Here is a 27,628-nt window from a genome sequence, read left to right on the forward strand (position 1 = left end):
GTGTTGGCGTACTTTGAAAAAATCGAGTTTGGTGATTGATCGAGTGATTGTGATCAATAAAAGGCTCAAATTACCAAGATTGATCACTGTAGGGCATATTTTGTGGGGCATCGAATACTGTTTTGCTGTCCGTGACCGGTGATAAAGATAACAAAGGCTTCTTTTATAGACAAGCTTCATAATCATTCAGACCATGTCTGGAAGCAGCTTGCAAGCATGGTGTCATACTCTATTCTAGTTTCCTGTAAGTTCTAACAACTGCAAACCAAGTCTTTCTTAGCTTCAAAGCTGTTCTCGATGATTGCGATGTAGCGGAGTGTCCCGAAAATAATCAAAAAAAAATTGCCACTATTGCAGTATGTTACAGCGAAATCGATATGCTTGATAATTTTTTGTGGCATTTCTGAAGTAGCAATTGATTAAAATGCAATATTTTTTTAACACGATAATTAGGAATATCTATGGCCTCTAAACGTTGTAGAGTTTATAATCTGTTTCAAATGTATAGCCTATTACCCAAACAATGTAGGTTGACAAATCAAAGAAGACCAAGCAGTATCGAATTACTTTCTTTTCATTTTTCTGGTTGTTCTTCAACACCTTTTAAATTGACAGGTGTCAAATATAATGTTAACAAACAATGGCAGACAAAGACTAAAACCGAATTAAATCTAACCATATTGTGAGCTGTACTTGTGTGTAGGCTAGTCCGTTATAGTAAATACCCATAAAGAAGATATCGCATGCATTTGTAAACAAACCAATACAGTTTCCATAAAATATTTCATTGCTTAAAATTAGATTTTAAATTGAAACTGGTAAAATGACAAAACCATTCTTTATAACGAAAAACTTCTGTGAACTTGTTTGCAAAGTTTTCACAACCATATCTTAAACGTTAATACGCAGCGATTTCTGTCTGTAGCCTACTTCAGATAAGTAATTTACAACACCTAAGTACATATTTTACTGAAATAAAAATAGTATGCAAATGGAAGTGTTTTAAATCAAGAGTCAAACAAGCTTGTATAAGATTTACACGTATATGTTAAACCAACGGTGAAACTTAATTATCTCCAAACTAAGGAAAATCATTACAGTCATAAACATCAGTAAATGAAAATGCAAGCAATAACTTAATGCAGAAAAGTAATAGAAATCCCTACTTGAGCTCATAAGACAGATCTCCAATATCAATTACGAAGTTTTGGGCAGAAAATTTACAAAGATTGACGTTTTTACGACAACGTGCTATAATATGTCGATGTGGTACGCGGCGTCTTTTCAAATCGGCCCCTCATTCTCGAATCTTCCATATTATATGTCATAATTCCCTGAGCAGCGTTGGATACTTCGATAAATCGACGTTGATGACGTTTTATACAGACTAACAGCAATTTCCACCTCAGTGTGTCCAGCCCGTAAGCCGTCACGTGACATAATGGACACACGAGCAGTAAAACAACGATGATAAATATGGCGCCGAGGTCTGGGTGGTTTCCGTAGTCAAGAACCACGTAAGCTGGCGTGTTTCCGGCTGCCCAGCGGTAGATGTGAAAAACGAAGAAAATAACATAAAAGATGGCGGAGTAGAAAACGTGAAGTAATCGAACCGTAGTATTGGTGACTAGAACATCAGTGATCATTGACAAGCTCGTCACAACGTAGAAGTTGACGTCATTACTAGAAAACATAAAAATATTAGAAGTACTTGAATCAACCAGTAAACTTTTGACATCTTTATTCACCTTGAGAAGACGGCTGACCAATCTTTGGCAATCTGGTCACCAGCGGCACTTGCAATGATATGTATCAAGCTTCCAATAAAACAAGCCAATGATCCATTGAACGATATGGTTTGTAGAAACCAGCAGACTTTATGATACCTATAGAATTTAAGCATTGCCTTTAATTTCCTAAACATTTTAAAGTTATAAATTTAGCAAATGTTAACAGCAAAACAAAATGTTTATTTTTAGTTTAAATTAATTTGATATAATGCGTGTTTAGCAAAAGCATGTGCAGAACTCACCACGACGGGTCATCGTTGCACAAGCAATCATGAAAAAATTGTAGAAGAGCTAGTAAGAAAGAAGTTAATTGGTAACCAGTGTAAAGTATGAACGTCCATGATGACAGCTGAATAGTCCAAGGTATCTAAATCACAGTCATTATCAAGACCATACATTTACAATAAAACATCACAAGTCTGAGTCTGTGCAGGTTTTAAACGAAATAAAAAACTTATAACAGAATAATAACAAATGAAAAACTAGAAAAAATGTTAATAAATCCTTCACTGCCAGAGGTGTTTACTTCGGTTTGTGAATGTATGCTCTCTGTGATAGATTTCCAGCAGAGAACACAAATCGCGTGGATCAAAGCTATTGATCTGTACGTCAGATAAGGTACTTGCGTTCTCGTCCACTGTAATGTACATTTTTAATTTAAAAGCTTGTACAACATTTGTATTATTGCTATTTCATTAGTTGAACTATCCACTATATGGTTTAATAAAATAACAATTTTCATTAAATGACAATACGTATTATTTCAAATCATAGATGTGTAAACTTTGCAAAAGGAATTTAAAAGTAAACTTTTTTTTGGAAAGAACAGTTCGCGTGCAAAATTGTTTTAATTTTGTTTTTATTTTTAATTTAAAGGTTTACTTTAAGCTGTGAGTCATTTTTTTAACTTCTGCCATACACTAATAAGTTTGTTTGAAAAACCATGAGATACTTTTTTTAAAATCGAGTATTTACTATTTTGTTCTAAGCCTTTTTGTAATAATTGGCAGGATGATTAGACTTAATTAGAATCGCTTTTGTCCAACGTTACTTGTAAACATTACATTTGACACCTGACGATTTAAAAAGTGTTTGAGAACAACCAGAAAAATGAAAGGAAGGTAATCCGATACTGCTTATTCTTCCCTGATATGTGTTGTGTCAAATGTTCTGTATTGATGTTCTGTATAAATTCCTGCCTGTATTGTGTTGGTACCGTACATTTGAAACAGATTTTGGACTCGACAACATTTATACGTCATTGCATTGGAACAATATCTGCATTTACGATTAAAAACAATTTTCCTTTTTACCGTGTTAGACATCATATTTCAATTAATAACCACAGGAAAGTTCATAAAACCTGTCGATAGAATATTCATTAAGTCGCAACATACTGCAGTAGTGGCAAATTTCGTCGGCTTGTTTTCTTTCAAACCAAGCATCTGAATCGTCATTTCTCTTCGTAGTCTGGCCGAGCAGTCATATTCCACGGCATTTTCTGATCGACGACTGCTGAAGACAGTTCGAAACCCGCTTGGATAGGAGCTCAGCACTCCTGGGTTGATTCTAGTCATTATCTCCGTCGCCATAGCTACCCATAGAAGTTAACTTAAGAACAACACCAACGGAAACCACGAATACAATTTGATAATCCAATTTTAGTTACAGAGAAAAATCTTTGTGATCCCAGATAAATCATTGGCTGGTTACACAAGTGATGTAAAAAAATTGAAAATGAACTCATATGCTTACTAAACACCCTTTTTTTGTTGCCTACTCCTTTGCTTAACTAGATTGGATACTCAGAATATCTTCTAAAGTTTTTCTTCAGTTTACGTTTAACCCAAATTACACTACAGTACAGTGTTGTTTCTCAATATAAGTGCTGGCATAGATTTCCAAGGATTGAACACTTGAAACGAGAGCTAGACAGCTTGACTACAACTGAAACGAGAGCTAACGCTGAACCATTGATCTCCCCTGTCACCATGCGGCAAGAAAAACATATACAAGAACGATAGTGAAAAAACAACAACCTCCTCCAACATTTGCGTAAACTTGTTGCAAAGGGAGTGTCGAACATGTCGAGGGTAGAAACACTATAAGACGGTAAAAACATATCTGGAAATTTTACCTTAATGAGTTTCTTATAAATAACAATCATTTGCTTAACTAAATTTTGTCCAATTACAGTAAGCCAAGGCAGGCGACATGGCGATCGTGTACCGGAGCTAAAAACCAAAAGCAAAAGCCAAAAACGTCTGTTTAGATAAAATGGCCGCATTTGAACTGAAAACTCTAAAGCTATCTGCAAAAGTGATACTTAAGCAATTATATACATTCACACGGCGTCGTTAATTAAAGAAGTTTGTTTCACTATAGCAGTAGTTCTTAATTTTTTTTGCCACGACGCAAAATCTTATCTGTGGTAGCGGTGGCGACCCAAGTGGTGAACCTAAGAGTAATAAACGAACTTCGAAGCTTCCACGCTTACAACTAAGAAACCCTGTCATTTTGCTCACGACGCGAACACAGAACAAATTTAAAACAAAAAGAACAGAAAAACAAAAGCATCACAGCATCTAATATTCTCATTTCAGTGTGCGTCTTGGTACTGTTTGACGTCGCACAATTGTTGAAACCTTGGGTGAAGGCGCATCTCATGTCGTCTTCTGGCTGAAGGCGGTTGCGATGCTTCGTCTTTATGACAGTGAGAGCCGAAAATCCCTGCTGCTGCTCCGCAAGGTACGTTGTCGCCAACGGCACCAACGACTTACAGCCGCTGCTGCAAATGTCGTTTTTTACTCCAGCCGACCCAACAGACACCCAGACTATGCTGATGCTCGCGAAATTGAACGCGAAATAAGTCGTCCGCTCTCATCTCAATGAGCTCTTCTTCAAAATTTGGCAACGATCGACAGACCTCCGGTAAGTCATCCAGCTGAATGTCAAATGTCAGTGAAGACCTCTGGCGTATCGTATAGAATAGAACAGGTATAGAAATATCCACTTTCAGAGTCGTAGCCAGGACCCGGGGTTAAGAACCGCTTTCTTATAGTATAGGTTCATATTCAGCAATAAAGATGAAACCCGTCACTTGTAAGTAAAATTGGATGATCAAGAACTTGGAGTCTGTCAAAATTCCAATTCTAAAATATACGAATACGGTTGAGGAATGTTTGGCAAGTATTTGGTAGCGAAATGGTAGCAATCGCCTGTCAATAATTGCCAATTACCGTTGAATTAAAAGAATTTGACCTCGGCCTCTTGTCACTTTTGACAGTAGACTTGCGTCTGTAAGTGATTACGCTTTAAATACACGGGTATGATAGTGTCAGGTTAATCCTTAAGTAGTATAGAATGGCTGTTCATGCACCATACATCGACAATCGTAGAAAATGTGATCACGCGCTTAGACCACGATCAATTTCACGAGGTATACGGTTCCTTGAAAAAGCTTGCTTTGCGGTTCAACACATTTTCTGACGCAAAACACTTTTATGCAAGCATACGCAATCATCGGGAAGTTGTTGGCGATGCCACTGTGTAGCTCCTGGTAGTACCACGTTTCAGCCAAATCGTATACAAACTCTCCTTTTTACACTCTACAAACTATCTTTCTCCCAAGAAAGATAGTTTTTCAACAACTTAGTTTGCTATATTTAGTCAAAGTTGTGTTAAATCAAAGTTGGTGATACACTTATCACATAGACAAGTAAAATACTTTAGTACAGCCTTAACGAAGTTATCCTCCAGTGACAAAACACATAAATCTCATTCGTTCCATTCATTCGACTTACTCGTCGCCTCCCTTCTTCTGGTCGCCGACCCAAAAGGCTGTGCTGATCAGGCTATGCATCAGTAAATGCGACCTTCATGCATTGTTTACAGTTTGAGCTGCAAAAAGTCTGGACAAAAGTTACAACATGAAAACCACAAGATGCTGCAAGTGGACAGCGATAAGCTGATAAAAATAAACTGGTCTTCAAGCTGCTTCTATTTTTACATCTAAAAGACGAAATTTAGCCCTGTGCTGGTTTTGAGACCATCATTCGTATCATTAGGACTTGGTCAACCGGCATATAAGATCGATATGACCTTTAATTCTTTATAAAACATTATAGCACCCAGTCTATGGCGTTTAAAATTATAATGCAGTATGCCTCCTGAAAAAACCTTTTGAGGATCAATTAAAAGCAAATTTGTGTCACAAACTGCAGTGGTGCAGTGGTAGTTTGCTTATGCAGGTATATTGGGTATCAAAAAATGTTTTACCTTTTTTTCGGTTCTCAGTTTATTTCTTTGGAGTAAGTATACAATCTCGTACATAATATAAGTTTAGATGAAGACGTTGTTCATGCAATTTCTATTCACTGCACAACTGAAAACATTAATTGGTAAAACATCATCCTTTCCTAGATTAGTATTTTGTATACATAAGATTAATTTCGAGATTATTGTAGCAGCAGCAAGCACACAAAAGAAAATCAAATTTCTTTGAAAACCACTTTGAACGATAAGGGGGGGGGAATACCCCTCCAATTATCAAGTCAGTGGAAGGTAACTCAGCCGCATCTGGATCCGGTAAAATCTCGAATCCCTGGACCATTTTCACCAGATAAATGAACAGTTCCATTCTGGCCAGTCGCTCACCGGGGCATTGTCGACCTCCAATATTAGATGGAACGGCGCAACTGGGTTTGAAAAAGTTTCCTTTGTCGTCGATGAAACGTTCCGGATTAAATTTATCCGGTTCGTGCCAGTAGTCTGGGTCCATGAGAACTGCCCAAAGATTGAATATAACCTAACAACATCATAAATAGATTTTATTAACTGAAAGATCAAAAAGCATCGATGCGATAGAAATTTTGTTTTGGAAAAACATACCGTGAAAAGATCTTTTCCCGCTTTCATTTCTTTAAGATAACAATTAATTAGATCTCTCATATCTTCTTCATCATAACTATTTGCGTTTTTCAACCACAACATCATCAATGGCATCTGGAATTAATAGCAGAACGCTTATCAGGCGTAAATAACTAAGTCTGTCGTTATGCACCATATGATTTGTTAGTTTTGCTGCAGTTTTGTTCTATTGTTTAATATTAAACTATTAAAGAACATGTCGCTGAGAAGCTGGTTGAAGACTACAATTTTGAAATCGAGCAAAAATAGAAAAATATCTGTCATTCACCTATCATATCTATTCTCGACTCCAGGATTTTGTCACAACCGCTTGACACTGGAGGAATATATCGAATCCAAGGAAAAAGCAATGCTGTCTGCATTGATTCGCCAAATTCCGCAGATACCCTATATCATAACATAAAAACAGATGAATGCATATGTGTTTTGTAAAACATTGATGATGGTTTTAAACTGCAGTAGTTAGTGAGTTAGTTAGTTAGTTAGCATTTTCTTTCGTTTAAAGTTGACATGTGTTCTTTTCTATTGCTACGTTTTGGCCACCCAAACTTACAATCATCACTGAGATGAACTAAGGTGAGCCATGGTCAATAGTCTTGTTAAAGTTAAATACCGACAATCGTATATCTCTATCCCTTTCCAACTAAGGAGCTGTCAGTACATATCAGAAAGCAAATGTTCTACTTAAGTAGAGTATATGGTGAGGTCACTACAACATGACTAAAAGTCTGCTACAAACCTTTTTTCGCACAATTGCATTACCGAAATCTCTTCCTAAACCAAAAAACTCAATGAACGTTTGAATAAATATGATTCAATATTTACCTTAAACCGTTTAACTTTTTTATACAGCAATTAAACGTTGGGTCTTGGCAACCACAATAAAAGACAAATAAATCCAAAATTTCTTATAACAATTCGGGTGCTTTATCACGCATAATTTTAGTTTTTAAAACATTATCACTTACTCACTTACAAGGCAAAAGCTATTATGTTTAGCTTCAGACAAAGAAACAAATCTATGTTGAGTTTTCCATTTCGTTTGTCCCAGATTTCGAGCTGCACATTTTTAGGTCAAAACGTTAGTATAAACGGTCAAAATGTTTTTAGTACTTGATTGTTATTTATAAGAAACTCATTCAGGAAAAACTTGCCAGATTTGTTTTAACCGTTTTATATTGTGTCTACCCTCAAAATGTTCGACACTCTCTTTGCAACAAGTTTACGCAATTGTTTGAGGACGTTGGTGTTTTTTCACGGTTGTTCTTGTATATGTTTTATGCCGCATGGTGACAGGGGAGATCAATGGTTCAGAGTTAGCTCTCGTTTCAGTTGTAGTCTAGCTGTCTAGCTCTCGTTTCAAGTGTTCAATCCTTGGAAATCTATGCCAGCACTTATATTGAGAAACAACACTGTACTGTAGCGTAATTTGGGTTAAACGTAGACTGAACAAAAACTTTAGAAGATATTCTGAGTATCCAATCTAGTTAAGCAAAGGAGTAGGCAACAAAACAAGGGTGTTTAGTAAGCATATGAGTTCATTTTCAATTTTTTTACATTACTTGTGTAACCAGCCAATGATTTATCTGGGATCACAATGATTTTTCTCTGTAACTAAAATAGGATGATCAGGCGATGTATTCGTGGTTTCCGTTGGTGTTGTTCTTAAGTTAACTTCTATGGGTAGCTATGGCGACGGAGATAATGACTAGAATCAACCCAGGAGTGCTGAGCTCCTATCCAAGCGGGTTTCGAACTGTCTTCAGCAGTCGTCGATCAGAAAATGCCGTGGAATATGACTGCTCGGCCAGACTACGAAGAGAAATGACGATTCAGATGCTTGGTTTGAAAGAAAACAAGCCGACGAAATTTGCCACTACTGCAGTATGTTGCGACTTAATGAATATTCTATCGACAGGTTTTATGAACTTTCCGGTGGTTATTAATTGAAATATGATGTCTAACACGGTAAATAGGAAAATTGTTTTTAATCGTAAATGCAGATATTGTTCTAATGCTATGACCCATAAATGTTGTCGAGTCCAAAATCTGTTTCAAATGTACGGTACCAACACAATATAGGCCGACAAATCAGGGAAGAATAAGCAGTATCGGATTACCTTCCTTTTATTTTTCTGGTTGTTCTCAAACACTTTTTAAATCGTCAGGTGTCAAATGTAATGTTTACAAGTAACGTTGGACAAAGCAAGCCTAATCGTCTGGCCAACTAGTTCGTCTTGTTTTTATAAAATCTCGATTTTAAAGAAAGTATCTCATGCTTTTTCAGACAAACTTATTAGTGTATGGCAGAAGTTATAAAAATGACTCACAGCTTAAAGTCAACGTTTAAATTGAAAATAAAAACAAATTTAAAACAAAATTGCACACGAACTCTTCTTTCCAACAAAAAAGTTTACTTTTAAATTCCTTTTGCAAAGTTTACACATCTATGACTTGAAATAATATGTGTTGTCATATAATGAAAATTGTTATTTTTTTAATCCATATAGTTGATAGTTCAACTAATAAAATAATAATAATACAAATGCTATACAAGCTTTTAAATTAAAAATGTACATTACAGTGGACGAGAACGCAAGTACCTTATCTGACGTACAGATCAATAGCTTTGATCCATGCGATTTGTGTTCTTTGCTGGAAATCCATCACAGAGAGAATACATTCACAAACCGAAGTAAACACCTCTGGCAATGAAGTATTTATTAACATTTTTTCTAGTTTTTCATTTGTTATTATTCTGTTATAAGTTTTTTTTTTCGTTTAAAACCTGCACAGACTCAGACTTGTGATGTTTTATTGTAAATGTACGGTCTTGATAATGACTGTGATTTAGATACCTTGGACTATTCAGCTGTCATCATGGACGTTCATACTTTACACTGGTTACCAATTAACTTCTTTCTTACTAGCTCTTCTACAATTTTTTCATGATTGCTTGTGCAACGATGACCCGTCGTGGTGAGTTTTGCACATGCTTTTGCTGAACACGCATTAAATCAAATTAATTTAAACTAAAAATAAACATTTTGTTTTGCTGTTAAAATTTGCAAAAAAATATAACCGTAAAGATTCTAGGAAATTGAAGATTATATTTGGATTTTTTTAGGTATCATAAAGCTTGCTGGATTCTACAAACCATATCGTTCAATGGATCGTTGGCTTGTTTTATTGAAAGCTTGATACATATCATTGCAAGTGCCGCTAGTGACCAGATTGCCAAAGATTGGTCAGCCGTCTTCTCAAGGTGAATAAAGATGTCAAAAGTTTACTGGTTGATTCAAGTATTGCTAATATTTTTATGTTTTCTAGTAATGACGTCAACTACGTTGTGATGAGCTTGGCAATGATCACTGATGTTCTAATCACCAATACTACGGTTCGATTACTTCACGTTTTCTACTCCGCCATCTTTTATGTTATTTTCTTCGTTTTTCACATCTACCGCTGGGCAGCCGGAAACACGCCAGCCTACGTGGTTCTTGACTATGGAAACCACCCAGACCTCGGCGCCATATTTATCATCGTTGTTTTACTGCTCGTGTGTCCATTATGTCACGTGACGGCTTACGGGCTGGACACACTGAGGTAGAAATTGCTGTTAGTCTGTATAAAACGTCATCAACGTCGATTTATCGAAGTATCCAACGCTGCTCAGGGAATTATGACATATAATATGGAAGATTCGAGAATGAGGGGCCGATTTGAAAAGACGCCGTATGCCACATCGACATATTATAGCACGTTGTCATAAAAACGTCAATCTTTACAAACTTTTCTGCCCAAAACTTCGTAATTGATATTGGAGATCTGACTTATGAGCTCAAGTAGGGATTTCTATTACTTTTATGCATTAAGTTATTGTTTGCATTTTCATTTACTGATGTTTATGACTGTAATGATTTTCCTTAGTTTGGAGATAATTAAGTTTAAGAACTATTGTACGAATTCGGCGATTACCTGTATCGATTTGTTTGCAAATGTGAGTGATATCTTCTTTTGGTATTTACTATAACGGACTAGTCTAGTAACAAGTACAGCAGACAATACGGTTAGATTTAAATCGGTTTTAGTCTTTTTCTACCATTGTTTGTTAACATTTTATTTGACACCTGTCAATTTAAAAGGCGTTAAAGAACAACCAGAAAAATGAAAAGAAAGTAATTCGATACTGCTTAGTCTTCTTTGATTTGTCAACCTACATTGTTATGATGCTTTATATTTAGAATAGCTTATAGATTCTACAACGTTAAAAGGCCATAGATTTTCCTAATTATCGTGTTAGATACGGCGTTTTAATCAATTGCTACTACCGAAATATCATAAAATTTATGAAACATATTGATTTCGCTGTAACATACTGCAGTAGTGGCAATTTTTTTGGGTATTTTCTTAGTCTTCTTAACCGTATACCGGGACACTTTTGCCGCAATCATCGAGGACAGCTATACGGCAAAGAAAGAACCGGCTTATAGTTGTTAGAACTGACAGCAACACAGAATAGAGTACGACACTGTAACTTTGCTTGCAAGCTACTTCCAGACATGGTCTGTATGATTGTTAAGCTTATCTATGAAAGAAGTATTTTTTACCTTTACCACCGGTCAAGGGGTTTGGTGACACTTAATCACGCGACAATTAATCACGCGACGCTTAATCACCGACACATAATCACTAGGACATTTAATCACGCGACATTTAATCACGCGACACATAATCACTAGGACATTTAATCACGCGACACATAATCACTAGGACATTTAATCACGCGACATTTAATCACACATTTACAATATTTTTTTACATTTACAATTTACAGCAATGTTATGCATGGGAAATGTAAGCAACTGCACGAAGATAGACTAAAATCTCGCTTGACAGATAACGGTCAACTGTGTTTTGCACGCGCAGTTTCAGTGCCTTGTACCGCATTGGAATAGAAGGTTGAGTACCAGCAATTCCTTGCAGAAACGTTGCACGTTGCATTTGAATGTCTTTTTCAATTCCCCGTATGAAAGTCCACATTGTCGGGTGGTGCTGTGGTGCTGGTCCACTGCTGCAGGAATAAGACCGGGTACAAGTTCAAAATGTACTGTGTACAGTTGAAAGAACAAAGACGGTACAACCTTGAACGTTCCATCAGCTAGCCACAATTTCGCTCTGGCCAAACCGTCTAGCAGATCCCAGCTGCCAAGAAGAATCAGACGATTGTTTCCAGGTCCAGAGTCGTGCAAAATCATGCGCTGGAATGTTTCTGGTATTGTGAAATTAGTATCCATCGGAGACTGTAGAGCGGCCGTACAGTGTGCAGTCAGCATATCGCGACGTTTTCTCTGCAAGGTCCGCTTCAAAGATTGCTTTTTTGGCAGCGCCATGAGTACACCTGGTTCCAAGTCTCTGCTTACAGACCCGATGACGTTGCTTGTACTGGCTGACAGTTCACCCATATTCACCTTAATTTGACTGATAGCCTGTCTTGCCAAAGCCGACTCTTTGTTGCCGCCGTGGTTATGTTCAGGATCAGCGTCAGTTATGATTTGGTCTCCTTCGGTTGTTATACGAGCCTGGCACCGACTTTTCTGGTAGAGTTTGCAACGCCACTGAATCGTTCCGTTTGCGTACTCACGGTGTTTGACAAACTCGTACTGTTTGTGCAGCACCGATTGATTCCCTTTCGATGTTAAGCTAAACTGCACTGTCTTATTAGTCATAGTAGCCCTAATGTCCGTTGGCCCCGACTTTTCTGGTAGAGTTTGCCACGCCACTGAATCGTTCCGTTTTTATTAGTCATAGTAATGTCCGTTAAATTAAAATAATCACGATTTACAACGGTAAGACAGCGGCAGGCTATAGTATAGACAAAGACACTGTATAAATGTCGTGTGATTAACTGTCTAGTCATAGTAATGTCCCCTGAATGGAAATAACCACGAGTTACAACGGTAAGACAGCGGCAGGCTATAGAGTATAGACCAAGGGTCCGCAACCTAGGGCCCGCGGGCCGTATCCGGCCCGGCCTGCGAAATCGTCCGGCCCGAGACATAAAACTGGTGCGAAGGCGGTAGACTAGTATCTCGTACTAAGTACGAGATTGTCTGTAGACTAGACTAGTCGTTATAGATACAAAGAGATGTGGCGGTCGTGATAGTAAATTGTAATAATTCATTCATTGGCATTGTTCCAGAGTTCCAAAACCGACGCCCTGACACAGTTTCAAGTAGCATTGTATTTTACGGTGTAACGTTTTGATGGTACTTTGGTCAAGAGCTTCGGTGACAATACAGTAGAATAATGTTAGATATTACATAGGTTATACTTTCGGACATTATAACAATTAGACTTTATGAAGCTGGTGTTGATTTAAAGAAACATTATAGAGAAAGCCGGCGCAACGGAGTCAAACAATTGTCGAGTTCTAAAAGAAAGACCAAAGAAGCCTTTGGCAGTCGCATCCAAGTGATTATGTGTCGCGTGATTAAATGTCGCGTGATTACGTATCCAAGTCGCGTGATTAAATGTCCTAGTGATTATGTGTCGCGTGATTAAATGTCCTAGTGATTATGTGTCGCGTGATTAAATGTCCTAGTGATTATGTGTCGGTGATTAAATGTCGCGTGATTAAGTGTCGCGTGATTAAATGTCGGTACACCCGGTCAAGGACAGCAAAACAGTCTATGATGGCTCACGAAAGATGCCCTACAGTGATCAATCTTGGTACTCTGAGCCTTTATCGATACCAATCGCTTACCAAACTCGTATTTGTCAAAGTACGCCAACGGGGAAGACCTATCAATCGTGTTTTGGGGATACTAGGCAGGAAATAAGAAGCTCTTCTGAGCTTTCACTTTATCGGTTTACTACCAAAAAATAGCAATCGAAGCTCAGTAAAACAAAATCTTCATGAAAGGAACCGGTTGAAAAATAGTAGGCAAGTCGATGAAACCTTTCGGCCTTAAATTATCGAGACTATGCCAATAATTTGGATCCATGAAAACTGCCAAAATATTGAATATAACCTAAAAAAAGCAAACAACATTCAACAATTGAAAAACCTAAAAGTCCGGAGTCCTGCATGTTAGACACATATTATTTCACCAAAAAACTGATTGATGACGAAATCTGTGAAAAAGATCTTTAAATGGAAACTTTTCGTCATTAATCCGCATCAAGCCACGTGGCGATTCTACGATATTATTGCATTTCTTGAACTGGAGGTTTAAATGGAAACCATAGAAAAAGATTCGCTGCCGTCAACCATGTCATTAGAAATTGATGAACCAGCACATTGAACGAGATTTGCAACTCACCGTTCTCTTCCTCACAAAAGTTTTAGCGTCAGTTGTATGACGTTTAAATTTCCCTTTACAAAATATCTTTTGAGACACAAAAGGCAAATTTGCACAAACACTAAACTAACTGCAAAAGTGGTGCAAAAATTATTCAGTTATGTTCGACCTCAAAATAACTTCTCATGCTTTTACGGTTCTCAGTTTATTTCTTTGGAGTAAGTATACATTCTCGTACATAATATAAGTTTAGATGAAAACGTTGTTCATGCAATTTTTATTCACTACATAACTGAAAACATTAATTGGTAAAACATCATCCTTTCCTAGATTAGTATTTTGTATACATAAGATTAATTTCCAGATTATTGTAGCAGCAAGCACACAAAACAAAATCAAATTTCTTTAAAAACCACCTTGAACGATGGAGGAGAAAAAAAAATTCCCCCTCCAATTATCCAGTCAGTGGAAGGTAACTCAGCCGCATCTGGATCTGGTAAAATCTCGAATCGCTGGACCATTGTGACCAAATAAATGAACAGTTCCATTCTGGCCAGTCGCTCACCGGGGCATTGTCGACCTCCCATGTTAAATGGGACGGCGTAACTGGGTTTGAAAAAGTTTCTTTTTTCATTGATGAAACGATCCGGGTTAAACTTATCCGGTTCGTGCCAGTAGTCTGGGTCCATGAGAACTGCCCAAAGGTTGAATATAACCTGACAACATCATAAATAGAAATAAATAAATAAAAATAACTCTTAGCAATAATAAATATAAAAATTTAAAAATACATAAAAATAGCTCTTAGTAACTGAAAGATCGAAAAGCATGGATGCGATAGAAATTTTACAGAAAACCTTTTAAAACTATAAAACTGAAAAGTGTGAAAGTAGTAGGCCTACAACGGATATTAAATCTAAACAGCTGGTATTTCCCATACAGGTGTGCCTTTTGGAACACTGTAGCCTTCAAGTTCAGTATCTTCAGTAGTGCTGCGATAAATCAATCCAAGTATCGGATGAAATCTCAAAATCTCGTAGATAAAAGCCTGGGTGTATGGCATCTTAGGTTCGTGTGACATATTAACATTGCCCGATGGTCCTAACAGATTTTGAAGAAATAAATTAAAAAGAAATAAAGTAGAAAGAAATGAGTATAATTTCTTACAAAGTCTGGCAGTTTGGTCTGCGAATGTCTTTACCCAACCTGTAGAAGTATAGCCCAGCAAATACTTACCTAATACATCAAAAATTTCCTTTCTAAGTTTGCTTTGCGTCTGTGGGTAATGTAGAAAAGCATGCAAACACCATTTTAGGGTGTTTGAAGTTGTATCGGTGCCACCCAGGAAAAGATCGGATACTTCATAAAGTAGTTGCTTTCTCTGCACATAAAATATGTAAGATTGTTTATGAAAAAACTTAACCTTTGACGATGGTTTTATCAAATGCTGCAATGAGCAAAAGCGACAAAAAATTTGTTTTGGAAAAACATACCGTAAAAAGTTCTTTTCCCGCTTTCATTTCTTTAAGATAACAATCGATAAAATCTCTCATATCATCTTCATCATAACTCTTTTCGTGTTCAACCACAACTTCATCAATGGCATCTGGAATTAATTGCAGAATGGTTATCGGGCGTAATTAACTAAGTATAAGCAGTATATATTTTGTTAATTTTACTGCAGTTTTGTCCTATAATTAATATATCAAACTATTGAAGAAGCTGGCTGAAGACTAAAATTCTGAAATCGAGCAAAAATAGAAAAAATGTTCGTCATTTACCTATCATGCGTTTTCTTGTATGAAGGATTTTATCACAACCGCTTGACACTGGAGGAATAAATCGAAGCCATGGAAAAAGCAATGCTGTCTGCATTGATTCGCCAAATTCCGCAGATACCCTATATTAAGACAAAAAACATTTACATGCTCATGTGTTTTGTTAAACATTGATGATGGTTTTAAACTGAGGTAGGTAATGAGTTACTTAGGATTGCATTGTTTCAGTTTTATAGTAATATCGGATTGTCTTTGGCCAATTCAGCAACACAAATGAAACTTATAATTATAATCATCACCATTACGCTTATGATTTTACTTAATTACAGTAATTACAAATAAAAATACTTATCAAATTTACATTTTCGTTATCATCTCTACCAGCGAGCAAAGCGTTGGATGTTCATATTCGTATCTTTTTCCAAAAATACCGTGGCAAAGAATGTTGGTCGTCATTTTGTGCAGCAAATCCTGTACATTAAACACAAGAAAGAACTATAAACAGTTTTTCCTTATACAAAACACGCAAACAGATTATACATTAATTCATTTTAAACAAAGTAATATATTATTAATTGTTAGGAAACAAAAATAAATATGGTGGCTTTAGTATTTGCTTCTCAATGATATCAAATATGTTTTATTTAAATACTTCGTTTTCAAAAGATTTTGTAAACATGTGTTGTTGCAAATTAATACCAAATAATAATCGCTAACTCATCGGCAGTTTGTAAATCGATTATATGAAATATCTATCTAAATCTAAGTTGCAGTCTGTGATAAAATATGTATAAAGTTTATTAAAACAAAATCTTTGTTGTGTAACAAATGTTAAGTATATTTTTGCAACTATTTTTTAGTAGTTTTTAAAGTTCTATTTTATATAAAGTTTTTTGTGTTGTTGGTAATTTACTTTTTAAGTAGAATTTCAGTAGATTCTTGCTTAATTTTAAGTAGATTTTAAAAATTGTTACCCCGATATCAACGGCTTGTTCATTGGCCGACCTAAGGAACTCGATCAACTGCGATGCTTCGTTAGAAATTTTAGTTTCCATGCTTCGTTTTCCCAGCTCAAATCTACCAAAAATCAAGAAAGTTAAAAACGTTTTTAAATTGGAAATAGAAACCAAACTTAAATCAAAAAATATAGTCTGTTCAAACTGTACAATCGGTGTATGTAGCCTACGTTAAAGTATCGCAAGAGCATTTGTGTTAATGCTTTACCTGCGAAGTGTAGTAACTATATGTCGTCGGTGTGTTTGCCAAGAAGGCGCGTGGTCAACAAATGCAAGTCCGTTATTTCTATTTGAAAACTCCATGAGTATCGGACATGCCGGAATTCCAGAAAACCTGGTTAGTTGCTTAACAAGGGCCTATAAATATGTGTGATTAAGCTAAATCAATACATGGAAAATATGAAATTTTTATTTTATAACATGTGTACAAAATCAAAAACGTAAAGCACACATTTATAAGACTTTATTTATATACTGGTACAAAATTATTTCGCAAATAGCTTCTACCAGTTGGCTATGAAATTGTTGGCTCACAAGTTGGACCTACACCTGTCCATATACTTACTTGATGTAACGTGGCGTAATCATTGACTAAAATCCAGTCGTTACTGCCAAGACGAACACTCAGAACCTTTCCATATTTTTTACCCCAATCTCGAAAAGTCTTTTGAGGTTCTTTTCCTAAGAAGAAAGCATTACCGAATATGGGGACTCCCCGCGGACCCGGTGGAGAATTGGGTGGCCTTCGGTACCAAGCCATAATTCCATACAATAACAAGATACTCGTAAAGCATACTATCGAAGCTTCAACGATCATTTCTACTACATACGTTAATCTTTGGAAACACATTGATAAATTTATCCTTGGTTATTAGCATTTTTGTAGAAGCTGATTTCTATAAACACATTTACCGCTAACCCTACAAGAATTAATGTAAGTAATGTCTAATAAGCATATCAAGTTGGCAGTCGCGTTGAAACTACATTTCTGGCAACTTCGTATGCAAAAGATTTTGAGCTGCTTTGGCAGAGGTTCGAACTTGCTGAGTGCGTTTGTATATGAAACAAAGTCACAAATTCGGAGCATTCACACTGATGACATCACACTGATGACATCACACATGTGACATCACACATGTGACAGCACTGATCTGAGAGTTATTCGTGATAAATGCTGCTCTCGGCGCTTTTTGTCTTGATAGAGTTGATAAACGTAATTATTTAGCCAGATTAAAAATTCGATCCATTAATTTGTTGGCATCACATCTCTGTCACCCTGTATCACAAAGGTATATTATGCGGACATGCAGGGTTTTGCTGATCAATTTTCCTGCTTTGACAGCGTATGGCACTTTTCCTTCTAACGCTATCTTTGCATGTATTCTAAACAACGCCTTATAATTAAAGTGCATTAAAAGTGAAAAAAAAGCAACAGCATTTTTACAGGAAAGTTTTATGCAAGCATCAGGAAGTTGTTGGCGACGCCACTGTTTACTGCAGCTCCTGAAAGGATCACTTTCCAGTCAAATCGTAAACAACCTCTCAGACATTTTCGTCTTTCCCAAAAAAGTTTTTTTTTCAAAGGTTTATTTTGCTGCATTTAGTTAAAGTTTTGCCGTGATACCGTCACCACACAAATGCTTTGAAAATTCGATAAGGAGCAAGCTGTGAATGAAAATACATGAAGATGTGGCGACGATATCACGGTTTTTGTTTCAGCAAAAGTTAACATTTCGTGCGAATTTGGTTTAATATCAATTTACGTGCCTGTGCGACGCGGATATTACTTACGTTGGTGAAATCACTCGCCATTTTCTTACTAGAGTCAGGGAACACACAAGACACAAACCTCACGCAAAATCTTCCATAAATGACCACACCGCTCTATGCGACCACTGTAAAACTGGAGAAATTAATATTACAAAATTGCCGCATTGTTTAATCATGAGGCCTTACTGACTTAGCAAAATAAAACTCTCCTAAAAGCAAGCAAATTTTTGAAAATTGGTCCTCGTTAGGGTTGAAAATCTTTGCTTGATTTCATTTTCGTTTTTGTTACCTGTCACTTTGTATCACATTCCCATCTTATTTCGTTGATTGACGTCCCACCTTGTCATGGTTGTGGTCGGACCCCAGTGTTTGTTATCGTGTTGGGTGATCTGTGGTACAATTTTATCTTTGTATGTGGCACATTTTCTTGTTTATCACAGCTTGTTGTTTATATTCTGTACTTTTTTCATTAAGTAAGTCAGGAAGGACCAGTGTAAGGTCCGAAACATATCAGTATTTAATAAAACATCAAGTTCTTTAAGGTTGTTGTTATTCTTGCAACAACTTGATATAATTAAGCAATTTTAACTCTTCCTAAATTATCTTTCTTGGAGGAGATGAAAAAGTGCAAGATATTATATAGTATTATATACGAATCGACTAAAACGTGACATAACCAGGAGCTACAGTAAACAGCGGCTTCACCAACAATTTCCTGATGCTCTTATAAGAGTTTCCCGTAAAAGTGCCATTGTTTACTTTGCACTTTATTTTCAGTAGGGCGTTGTTTGGATTATACGTGCCAGGATACAAACGTAGAGCATATTGTATAAGTTACTTTTAATATATGACGCTTTTTATTGTGGGTTAAAAAATATGCTATGAAATACAGTTGCATCTGCGGTTGTAACTTGTCTAAGCTTTGTCTAAACGTTGTCTGTCTTTCGAAACGTTGTTGAAGATTTAGCTTCCTTTATCAAAAATCTCACATGAAATATTTTATATGCGGAGGAACCAACTACTTTATGAAGTATCCGATCTTTTCCTGGGTGGCACCGATACAACTTCAAACACCCTAAGATGGTGATTGGATGCTTTTCCACACAACCCACAGGCTCAAAGCAAACTTCGAAAGGAAATTGCGTCTACACGCACCTTGACACGGCAAGCCCGCTTTACAACATATTTAGTGTCCTCATTTTTAACCCTGCAACTTGCAGTACCTTCTACGTTAGTAATGTGGTTTGTTCTGTTTCATGTCGAACTCGTTTTCATCTTTTCAAAGTAACCATCAAAATCTCTACAGTCTACGATTTTGTTTGACGTTTCATGTAGGGCTTTAGAAAACCTGTTTATACGAATCAGAAGGCAGTGTAACGGAAACGCAGTTGCAATTAGAATTGCTGAAATTGTATAATTTTAGTGATAATGATTTTGTGTCGCCCAAGACTCCACGTATCTTTGTCATTGATGTGTGTCTAATTTCGTGGTAATTCCCTTTCCTTGTCGAAAATGCCTTTCTTTAGAACTGGTGAGTCGTGACCTGCCTTGCTGCCATGTGCTTGTTAACACCCAGTTTCTTTGTTCTATTTCTGGTCATCTTGTGTTATTTCGCGCATCAGCTTTAATCCCACCCAATTCAGTATATCTATTGCAGTTGTTAACCTGACTTGATTAAGTGATTGTTTGCATGCAGTATGATAAGTTAGTTGCCAGCAAACCTATCGTAATGTCTATATTTGTTATCCACGTGATTGAGATCTAATTTACTAGTATCGCCGATTATTGCTATCGTTTGCAGATTCACAGGGTAGTGTCATTTCCCTTACTTAGTCCTTGTTTGTGTTTTCAGATTATAAATCATATTACCCTGGGTTCTGTATCGATAGATATCACACGTACCGTACATACACATACGAAGTCGACCTACGTCCATTGCTGTCGTTTCTAGCTGTTCTGTTTCAGTGATCACTTTCAAGCCGTTCAGTATAAGGCTTTGAAGAAGTCGTGTAAACTTCTAACATCCAGGGTAGGGTGGAATGCGGGCCTTACTGGCCTTAATGACACCCCTTAGGTGATCAGCATTTATAAATTTGCCGATTGCAGGCAGCATGGTTGGTTTTGTTTTCTAGCCGGGGAATTCCGCCAGCAGTTGGCGTGCTTCTATGTCCTAGGTCGCGTGCAGAAATATGCTAAAAATTAGCATGAAAGTAGCTAAATTTGTTTTTTTTAGCTAAAAAAAAACGGTGTGGATTTCGAGCCTCCGTTAAAAAAGTTTAAATCATAACTTTTCGTGATATTTTATGGAATGTTAGTCCAAAGCATACAAAGGTGTCATGCAAAGTATAAAAGAGACCTATAGAAGATTTTTCCAGTAATCAGTTTTTGTAATTTCACTGTATTATAAAACAAACACGAGTTTTATGGAATTTTTTTTGTGTTTCAAGGCGCCTTAACGTCTCGGCGAACGTTATGTTCTCTGCGGAAGGCACTTAGAGAGAAAGATGCTAAATTAAATCCAGGTGCTTGCAGTTTGAATCCTACTGCATTGTATTGTTTATTTCATATATTTCGTTTATTTCCTGTCATTTTAAAGAGGGTAGGCCTATTGTTGTTTCAAAATAATGAAATATATTATTTCGTTCAAAGTTGAATTGTGTAACAAACTAACAGAGAAACATTTTTATTTTGTGGTCAAACGATAGTTAATTAAACATATTTTGCGAGGAGTGTGTTCGCTCGTTCTTTACGACTCGTTTGAACGTAACAGTAAAATATTAACATTAATTCAGGCATGTATTTAACTGTAAAACTTGAAATATTCTGCTTTGCGCATGTGGTAAGTTACTAAGACGAAGTCATGACAGAACGTGATGACGTCCCGCTACACACTCGGTTATTTTGCTAAGCTGACGCCAATGGTATTGAGCATAATCCATATGTTACGAAATAAGCCAGGTAAGAAAAGGTTTGGGTTTCACTATAACGGCAAATCGTGGCGTCACAAGGATTAGACATTACATTTTTAGTGTTGGTATTGTGTCCAACCAAAACTAGAAAAAGTGATTCATCTTCTGAAAGTCTCGTAAAATCCAGAAAATGGCGAAACCATGAAGTCATAGATTTCTTTCTGCTTCTAACCCGAATAATGGCAGGCATAACCAGTCCGTGAAGGAGGCCAGAAGAATAATGTAAAACGGTGAAACAAAGTTTCCACCAGCAGACAATTGCGGCGCACAAAGCTCCTTATTCTGCTGACGTAAGGCTGCCGACCTGTTTACTTCATACCAATCATAAAATCAGAGTATGTCGAAATCAATTTTCTAACATTAATTTAGAAAAACTAATTAAACTATCAGAAACAACCGATCAGACAATAGGTATGGTCATGGATGACTAATTAGTCTTATCTAAGTCTAAGTCACTTATCTAAGTTTCCAATTAATCTTGATACACTCAAAGAAAATATTAGGGGTGATCCGTTTTATGCACCTTTCTCCTATAGCCTGTACTGTGATCAACATTAATTAAGATCTTCAAAGAAAAAAGCGTTTGTGAGTTCCCCAGCAGCTGATCGAACAGAGATGAAAACTCAAGTTTGATTCAAAGCATCCATATCTCATGGTGTAGAGATTTGATATCTATCATACCATTATTAAAATCGATTTGCAATAAGCCCTTATAAGAGCACAATAAAAAGTAATTCGATTTTTGTCAGATAAGGAAAGGACGTTTTACAGATATTTGTCATCAATATTAATATATATCATTACAAGAAACAAGTAAGCCTATTGACAAAATGAAGGTATTTAGACTATGCATAACAAAATAAATGTTTTGAGATACAATTTTGTGTTATAATTGTTTTGCTTTTGTAATTAAAGTAATTAATTCGAGATTTCCCGGGAGAATTAAAATACACGTACCGGTAATCTCGTTTTTGAGGAAAAATAGGCGAAATCATCTTTCTTAGATCAAGCTGTTATCAATGGCAGCACAAATATGTTGACGAAAGTTGAAAGGTAGTTTCAAGGGTATGCGAGAAAATTAGAAATTTATTTCATCGATCGCGGGTCGATAAAGTCATCAAACAGCGATGCAAAACCTCTAATGTCCATACGACGCGATATTGATCTAATTCGAAACATCCCACACATTGTCCTGCATAGCTAATTTGTTCTACAACTTTCTACAAGATAGCGTTTTCGGCAATGGATCATAAACCTGAATTTTGGGTGATCGGATTTTCGCTTTTAGCTTTGTTTTGCACAGGAGCGTCTAAAAGCAGCAGTAAGTATTTTAATGTTTAGCCGATAACGAAGCGTGTTGCCAAGACTACTAAAAAGTGCATGTCGTAATAGGGTGCTTCATTACATATATCTAAGCTAAAGGGAGAACAAACGTTGTTACTTAATTCAATTTAGCATGGAATACGACAATGATGCTTGCCGAAGTTTCCCACTGTCAAAACATACAAAATTATACGGACCAAGTGGAGATTTGTGTTTCAAAATTTCGTCTCCAGACAAAGGATTTAGGTCCAAATAAACTTTGCCGTTTTTCTAATATTGAAATGTAAGTTGAAAGCAAGGCTATAGACAGGCTAAACTACTTTTCTAAGTAGAATATGAGTTAAATTGCGGAGCCACTTTGAGTAAGACTATGCATAGCCTACTATATGGGTATAGCCTATAGGCAAAAGTTATAAACTAAATCGAACAAAAAAGTGATTTGTGTATGGAATACGTAGCAATAACGTGATTATGAATAAGTTAACTGTGTTTATTCTTCTAGCACTAGGTATCGCGTTGTAGCTAGCCTTAACTTTATTGCAGGCCATACGACGAATTAAGCTCGTGCCTAATAGAAGCGATTCTAATGAACGGATGCTTTGATGAAAGCCTGACATTCGATCACATACTTCGGAAGGTTGCTCATCCGGAGCTTTTCAAAAGCTGTAAAACATCGAACTATGTACGCTATTGTAGGCTGAATGTTTAGGATTTGCGTTTACTTCTAAAATATTACGGTGTGCTTCGGTTACAGGCTTGTTTGTTTTGTGCAGAAGTTGGCTAAGGAAAGTAAATAGTGTCTTTTCGATCTTCATTCAGGAATCTTCTACCAAACTGGCAGTTGGATTAATGATAGCACTCTCCTGCTTTTTGGCGGTTGTGTTCGCGCTTCTTGCGCATTATTTTGCTTCGATAAGAGATTGAACTGGATTTTCAACATTTAATTGAAGCTAACTTTTCAGAATATGTTCTTGCTAGCGTTTATAGCTCAATGGGTATGAAGGGTTTTGGTGGATTGCTGTGGTGCTTGCATTGAAAAATCTTAATAATTGTGGCGTAATCTATGTCGAAAGTGTATGTTACGAGCTGAAACTTATGCGTTCTATTTAATTGTTGCAATTAAATATGATTGATATTGCGCTTATAGCCTATATACTTATAATATAATTTCCTAATGACATTATTATACTTTTATTTGATTCGTGCAGTCTATCTTTTAGCGCACGCCTCAATTCCCTCTCTCTTTCGTCCACAAAAACGGGATTTCGGTTCCTAGAATGGAGTTTCTTTAAACATTCATTTCTTGTGCACTTAAGATATTCATTGTCATTTTAATCTAACCATGTCACTTTATATCGGCTACTTAATATGCATGTTTTTAATGTTAGGGAACATGTGCTCTACGTCTTCTAACAGTGTAGTTGTTTGTGTTATTCCGTCCTTAAATTCGTTAAACTTAGGAACTATTTTGTGGGTTTGGTGGCCGTGCTAACCTTCCATCTTATAGCTATAGCACAATTGCATTATTGCTATCTTGCATGTTTTAATCCCTTGGGCTTTGCCGTTTTTCCTGCTCGTTAACTGTTTGTGAGCATGTGTTTTATTGCGCTATAACTACAACGGTTGGCATCTTAACTGTCGCTCCGCACAGTTAATGGCGAAAACTAAACAATACAATGACCTGTCACTTGACGACCACAATATTGCATATTCAGAAGCTTTGTTCGGTACATCGTAGATGAATCGGTGAAAAATAAATACGACTTGTTGCTTGTTTGCATGAAATAAAACCAACATTTGTTGGAGCTGTTTCGGAACGAAGAAAAAAAAATCCTAATTCAGCCACAAAAGTGATCGACTCGTAGAGAAATAGATGTGTAACGCGATACAGTAGCCCAGCATTCGCTTTGATAAGAAGCGAGGCATAGCGGAACATGATAAAGCAGGAGCGTCAGAGTGTGTCCTATTTACTAATGACTGTGAAATGAATAGGCTATAAGCTGCTATATGATGGAAACGGGTAAATGATATTTTTACCCAAGTAACGTAAAGAGTTTTGCTCTGGTAGCAAGTTGCCGACGAAAACGTTTAGGCATTTATTGAAGTAGATCGACTGATATTCACTATGACATAAAAATCAATATGATGGCATTACGTACAACAAAAAATTTAAGAATTATTGTTTTTCAAGGAGCTCTAATTTTGACATAATACGTGCTCTAGCATTATCGCTGAAAAGATCTAGAAACGGAATGAAAGAAAAAATGTAGACAATTCACATAAAGTGTCTAAAAGCCAAAAAGCATGAGTCTTGATCTAAAAGAATTGAGTTATTCTTCATAAAAATCGTTGGATGCACGGTTTCTGTAAGCATCCTGAAACGACTCATCAAACAGAGCCAAATCTCTATCACTGGTAAGGACACCTTTCGGCAGATATCCAAGCAATTTTGTTGCGTGTTCTTTGAGCAATCTTTGCCTCTCTTCTTCGATGATCTGTCGACGCATCGCTTGCATCTGTTCCTCATCTCGAAGCTCGTCGATTTCGCGTTGCTTGTCTGATTCGAACTGTCGTCTTCTGTCTGCAAGCAGCGCTTCAACCGCTCTCTTGTGTTCAAGTTGTTTCATTCTTCGTTTCTGAGCATTCATTTGTTCTATTCGGTCATCTTCGGCGAACTTGGCTAACATCTGCTTCCTGAATTCTTCCTCTTCCATTTGTTCAGCTCTCTTCCTCATTTCCTTGAACTCCATCTGCTTTGCATGTGTCTCCTGGAGCTCGATACGCTGGCGGAGTAGACGTTCTTGTTCTGCTCTTTCCTTTCTTCTTTCAGCCTCCTCTTGCTCCTCCAAGTATAAATCCTGGAGAATTTGCTCCCTCTTTCCTTTGGCAGTTTGTTCTTGAGTGATCTCATCTGCCAAGCGTTGTTGGACCAGAGCCTTTGCATCTTCTTGTTGTTGTTGTTTAGCCATCCTTTCATTTTCACGAGCTTGTTGGAGATCGGCAAATTGCAGGATGCGTCGATTTTCTTCTTCAAGTCGCTCTCGTTCTAATCTCTTCCACTCCTCCCTCTTGTACTTGAACTCTTCGATAAATCTTTGGGTTGCGAGCTGCTTTTCCAGCCGCATTTCCTGTTCCCTTCTATCCTCTTCATAAATCTTGCGCACAATCTCATCGATCAGCAATTTTTCCTTCAAGAATTCTTCATAGGCTTCTTGTTTTTTGTGTTCCTTCTCCTCCAGCTGGCGCTCAAGTTCCTGCTGATACCGGACACCCTCCTGCCATTTTTCCATCTCCCTCTCATGCTCCGCTTTCTCCGCTCTTGCATGCTCAGTCTTCATGTGCGTGGATATTTCCGCATCACGTTGCATTCCTTGTATCTTGATGGCCTCCTTCTCAGCGATTTGGGCTGCACGTTCACGATTCATATACCCGGCTTTAAGCTTTGCCTCCAGTTCCCTTAGCTCCAGGCTGTTATCACGGATCTGTTGACGCATTTTCTCATCCCGGACTTTTTCCAGTTTAACCAATTCCAACTGCTTTGCTAGACGTTCCTCCTGAGACAATTGATCTTCTCTCTGGATCCGATTTTGCTCCGCTTTTAAAATTGCTTCTTCCATTGATCGCTCCTGCTCCTCTTTCTGCAGCCTTCGAATAAACCTCTTATCGGAGACTCTATCTTCACTTGTCATGTTTGCTTTGATCAGAGCGTCATCTTTCAGATTCTTGAGGAAATCTTCCCTTAAGTTCTCCTTCCTGCGATTTTCCACTCGCAATTTCTCCTGCTGAGCGTGGGTGAGCGCCGCGCGACGCTGCGATGCAAGCATCTTTGTTTTGTTTATTTACTTTTATGATTTATAATACTAAGTGGGCACCACTATCAGTAAACACAGGTTCTGCAAGAATAGAAATTTAGATTTAAAAGCAGAAAGACATTTATTTGAGAATTACCGTATTACCACAAAATTGATTAATGCCCTGGAAATGTTTCAGCGAATGAAGCTTTCAGTAAATGCAGAGGTATGCTCTGCACAAACTAGATAAAATCTTGTTTATTATCTTATTTCACAAATCCATCACCATGCATCCTACTGTATATCATAAAATACATACATTGTAGGATAAACAGGAAATCGGGGCGTTTGCTAAAAGCAAATCGAATTCCCCCTTCTATAGATTTCTATGTGACATAAAGAAATTAAAACCTACATTCCAGTTAATAACAATGCAATTTTTGCTGGATTCAAAAAATAATGTCAAGCCTTTTCGCATTTTTACCTGCAGTTGCTAATAATTTCTCAGCACAACCAAAATTTTGTATTTTCAGACACATAATCAAACCAGAAAAGCAAAATATGTCTGTGTTGGCTGCTGGTAGATAATTATGGTAATAAGCTTCCGAAGGCCTTCACAAACATTGGAGCACCATAAGTATGGTAGTGGATTGGACTTACGTACCGACAGACTGTTAAATTCTCGTGCAAAGCATCAAAATATCATAGTCATCACTCATCACTCATCAGCATAAAGGGCCTACTTACTTACTTTTTCCTACCTACCTTATGGCCTACTTACCTACTTTACCTTATGAGTTAACTACATTTATACATTCCAAAAAGCAGACTTGGCAATTTAAATTCCCTGTATTACAAAGAGGCTATAGTAAAAAGCATGATGCTTGCACACACAGGATTCACAAACATGCACTCCGCATTTTCCACTCCAATAAAAAAAGCAAATGTGTTGTTCCGT

At 37.0% G+C, this 27,628-nt stretch overlaps 4 protein-coding genes across 4 annotated transcripts; 1 reads left to right on the plus strand and 3 right to left on the minus strand.

Moving 5' to 3' along the window:
* Positions 1–564: 564 nt before the first annotated feature.
* On the minus strand, positions 565–3,535 carry LOC143465381 (uncharacterized). The gene is made up of 5 exons (XM_076963622.1): positions 3,188–3,535; positions 2,317–2,427; positions 2,033–2,157; positions 1,749–1,886; positions 565–1,683 (listed from the first exon to the last, which is right to left on the minus strand). The coding sequence occupies exons 1-5, from the start codon at positions 3,380–3,382 to the stop codon at positions 1,239–1,241; spliced, it is 1,014 nt and encodes a 337-aa protein (XP_076819737.1). The 5' UTR covers positions 3,383–3,535; the 3' UTR covers positions 565–1,238.
* A 4,735-nt stretch (positions 3,536–8,270) lies between these two features.
* Positions 8,271–10,759, plus strand: LOC143465700 (uncharacterized). The gene is made up of 5 exons (XM_076964130.1): positions 8,271–8,603; positions 9,304–9,435; positions 9,574–9,698; positions 9,847–9,984; positions 10,050–10,759. The coding sequence occupies exons 1-5, from the start codon at positions 8,409–8,411 to the stop codon at positions 10,327–10,329; spliced, it is 870 nt and encodes a 289-aa protein (XP_076820245.1). The 5' UTR covers positions 8,271–8,408; the 3' UTR covers positions 10,330–10,759.
* A 3,463-nt stretch (positions 10,760–14,222) lies between these two features.
* On the minus strand, positions 14,223–17,667 carry LOC143465311 (vitamin D 25-hydroxylase-like). The gene is made up of 9 exons (XM_076963537.1): positions 17,383–17,667; positions 17,026–17,174; positions 16,776–16,878; positions 16,163–16,272; positions 15,805–15,923; positions 15,517–15,629; positions 15,260–15,404; positions 14,964–15,124; positions 14,223–14,739 (listed from the first exon to the last, which is right to left on the minus strand). The coding sequence occupies exons 1-9, from the start codon at positions 17,665–17,667 to the stop codon at positions 14,419–14,421; spliced, it is 1,506 nt and encodes a 501-aa protein (XP_076819652.1). The 3' UTR covers positions 14,223–14,418.
* A 6,794-nt stretch (positions 17,668–24,461) lies between these two features.
* LOC143464542 (meiosis-specific nuclear structural protein 1-like) lies at positions 24,462–26,768 on the minus strand. The gene has a single exon (XM_076962375.1). It carries the CDS (start codon positions 26,701–26,703, stop codon positions 25,210–25,212), a length of 1,494 nt encoding a protein of 497 aa, XP_076818490.1. The 5' UTR covers positions 26,704–26,768; the 3' UTR covers positions 24,462–25,209.
* Between the last annotated feature and the right edge of the window lie 860 nt (positions 26,769–27,628).

Source organism: Clavelina lepadiformis, chromosome 7 (genome assembly GCF_947623445.1).
Source record: "Clavelina lepadiformis chromosome 7, kaClaLepa1.1, whole genome shotgun sequence".
In the NCBI taxonomy this organism is placed as follows: domain Eukaryota; kingdom Metazoa; phylum Chordata; class Ascidiacea; order Aplousobranchia; family Clavelinidae; genus Clavelina; species Clavelina lepadiformis.

Excerpts from the sequence above, each read along its gene's own strand:
- LOC143465381 (XM_076963622.1), bottom strand. The coding sequence starts at position 3,382 with ATGGCGACGGAGATAATGACTAGAATCAACCCAGGAGTGCTGAGCTCC. Across the intron at positions 1,887-2,032 it reads TGCAACGATGACCCGTCGTG|GTATCATAAAGTCTGCTGGT; the intron begins GTGAGTTCTGCA and ends TAAATTCTATAG. Across the intron at positions 1,684-1,748 it reads TGGTCAGCCGTCTTCTCAAG|TAATGACGTCAACTTCTACG; the intron begins GTGAATAAAGAT and ends TATGTTTTCTAG.
- LOC143465700 (XM_076964130.1), top strand. The coding sequence starts at position 8,409 with ATGGCGACGGAGATAATGACTAGAATCAACCCAGGAGTGCTGAGCTCC. Across the intron at positions 9,436-9,573 it reads TAAACACCTCTGGCAATGAA|ATACCTTGGACTATTCAGCT; the intron begins GTATTTATTAAC and ends ACTGTGATTTAG. Across the intron at positions 9,699-9,846 it reads TGCAACGATGACCCGTCGTG|GTATCATAAAGCTTGCTGGA; the intron begins GTGAGTTTTGCA and ends GGATTTTTTTAG.
- LOC143465311 (XM_076963537.1), bottom strand. The coding sequence starts at position 17,667 with ATGTGTTTCCAAAGATTAACGTATGTAGTAGAAATGATCGTTGAAGCT. Across the intron at positions 16,273-16,775 it reads AACAAGCCGTTGATATCGGG|GATTTGCTGCACAAAATGAC; the intron begins GTAACAATTTTT and ends TTTAATGTACAG. Across the intron at positions 15,405-15,516 it reads CGGGAAAAGAACTTTTTACG|AGAAAGCAACTACTTTATGA; the intron begins GTATGTTTTTCC and ends TTTTATGTGCAG.
- LOC143464542 (XM_076962375.1), bottom strand. The coding sequence starts at position 26,703 with ATGCTTGCATCGCAGCGTCGCGCGGCGCTCACCCACGCTCAGCAGGAG.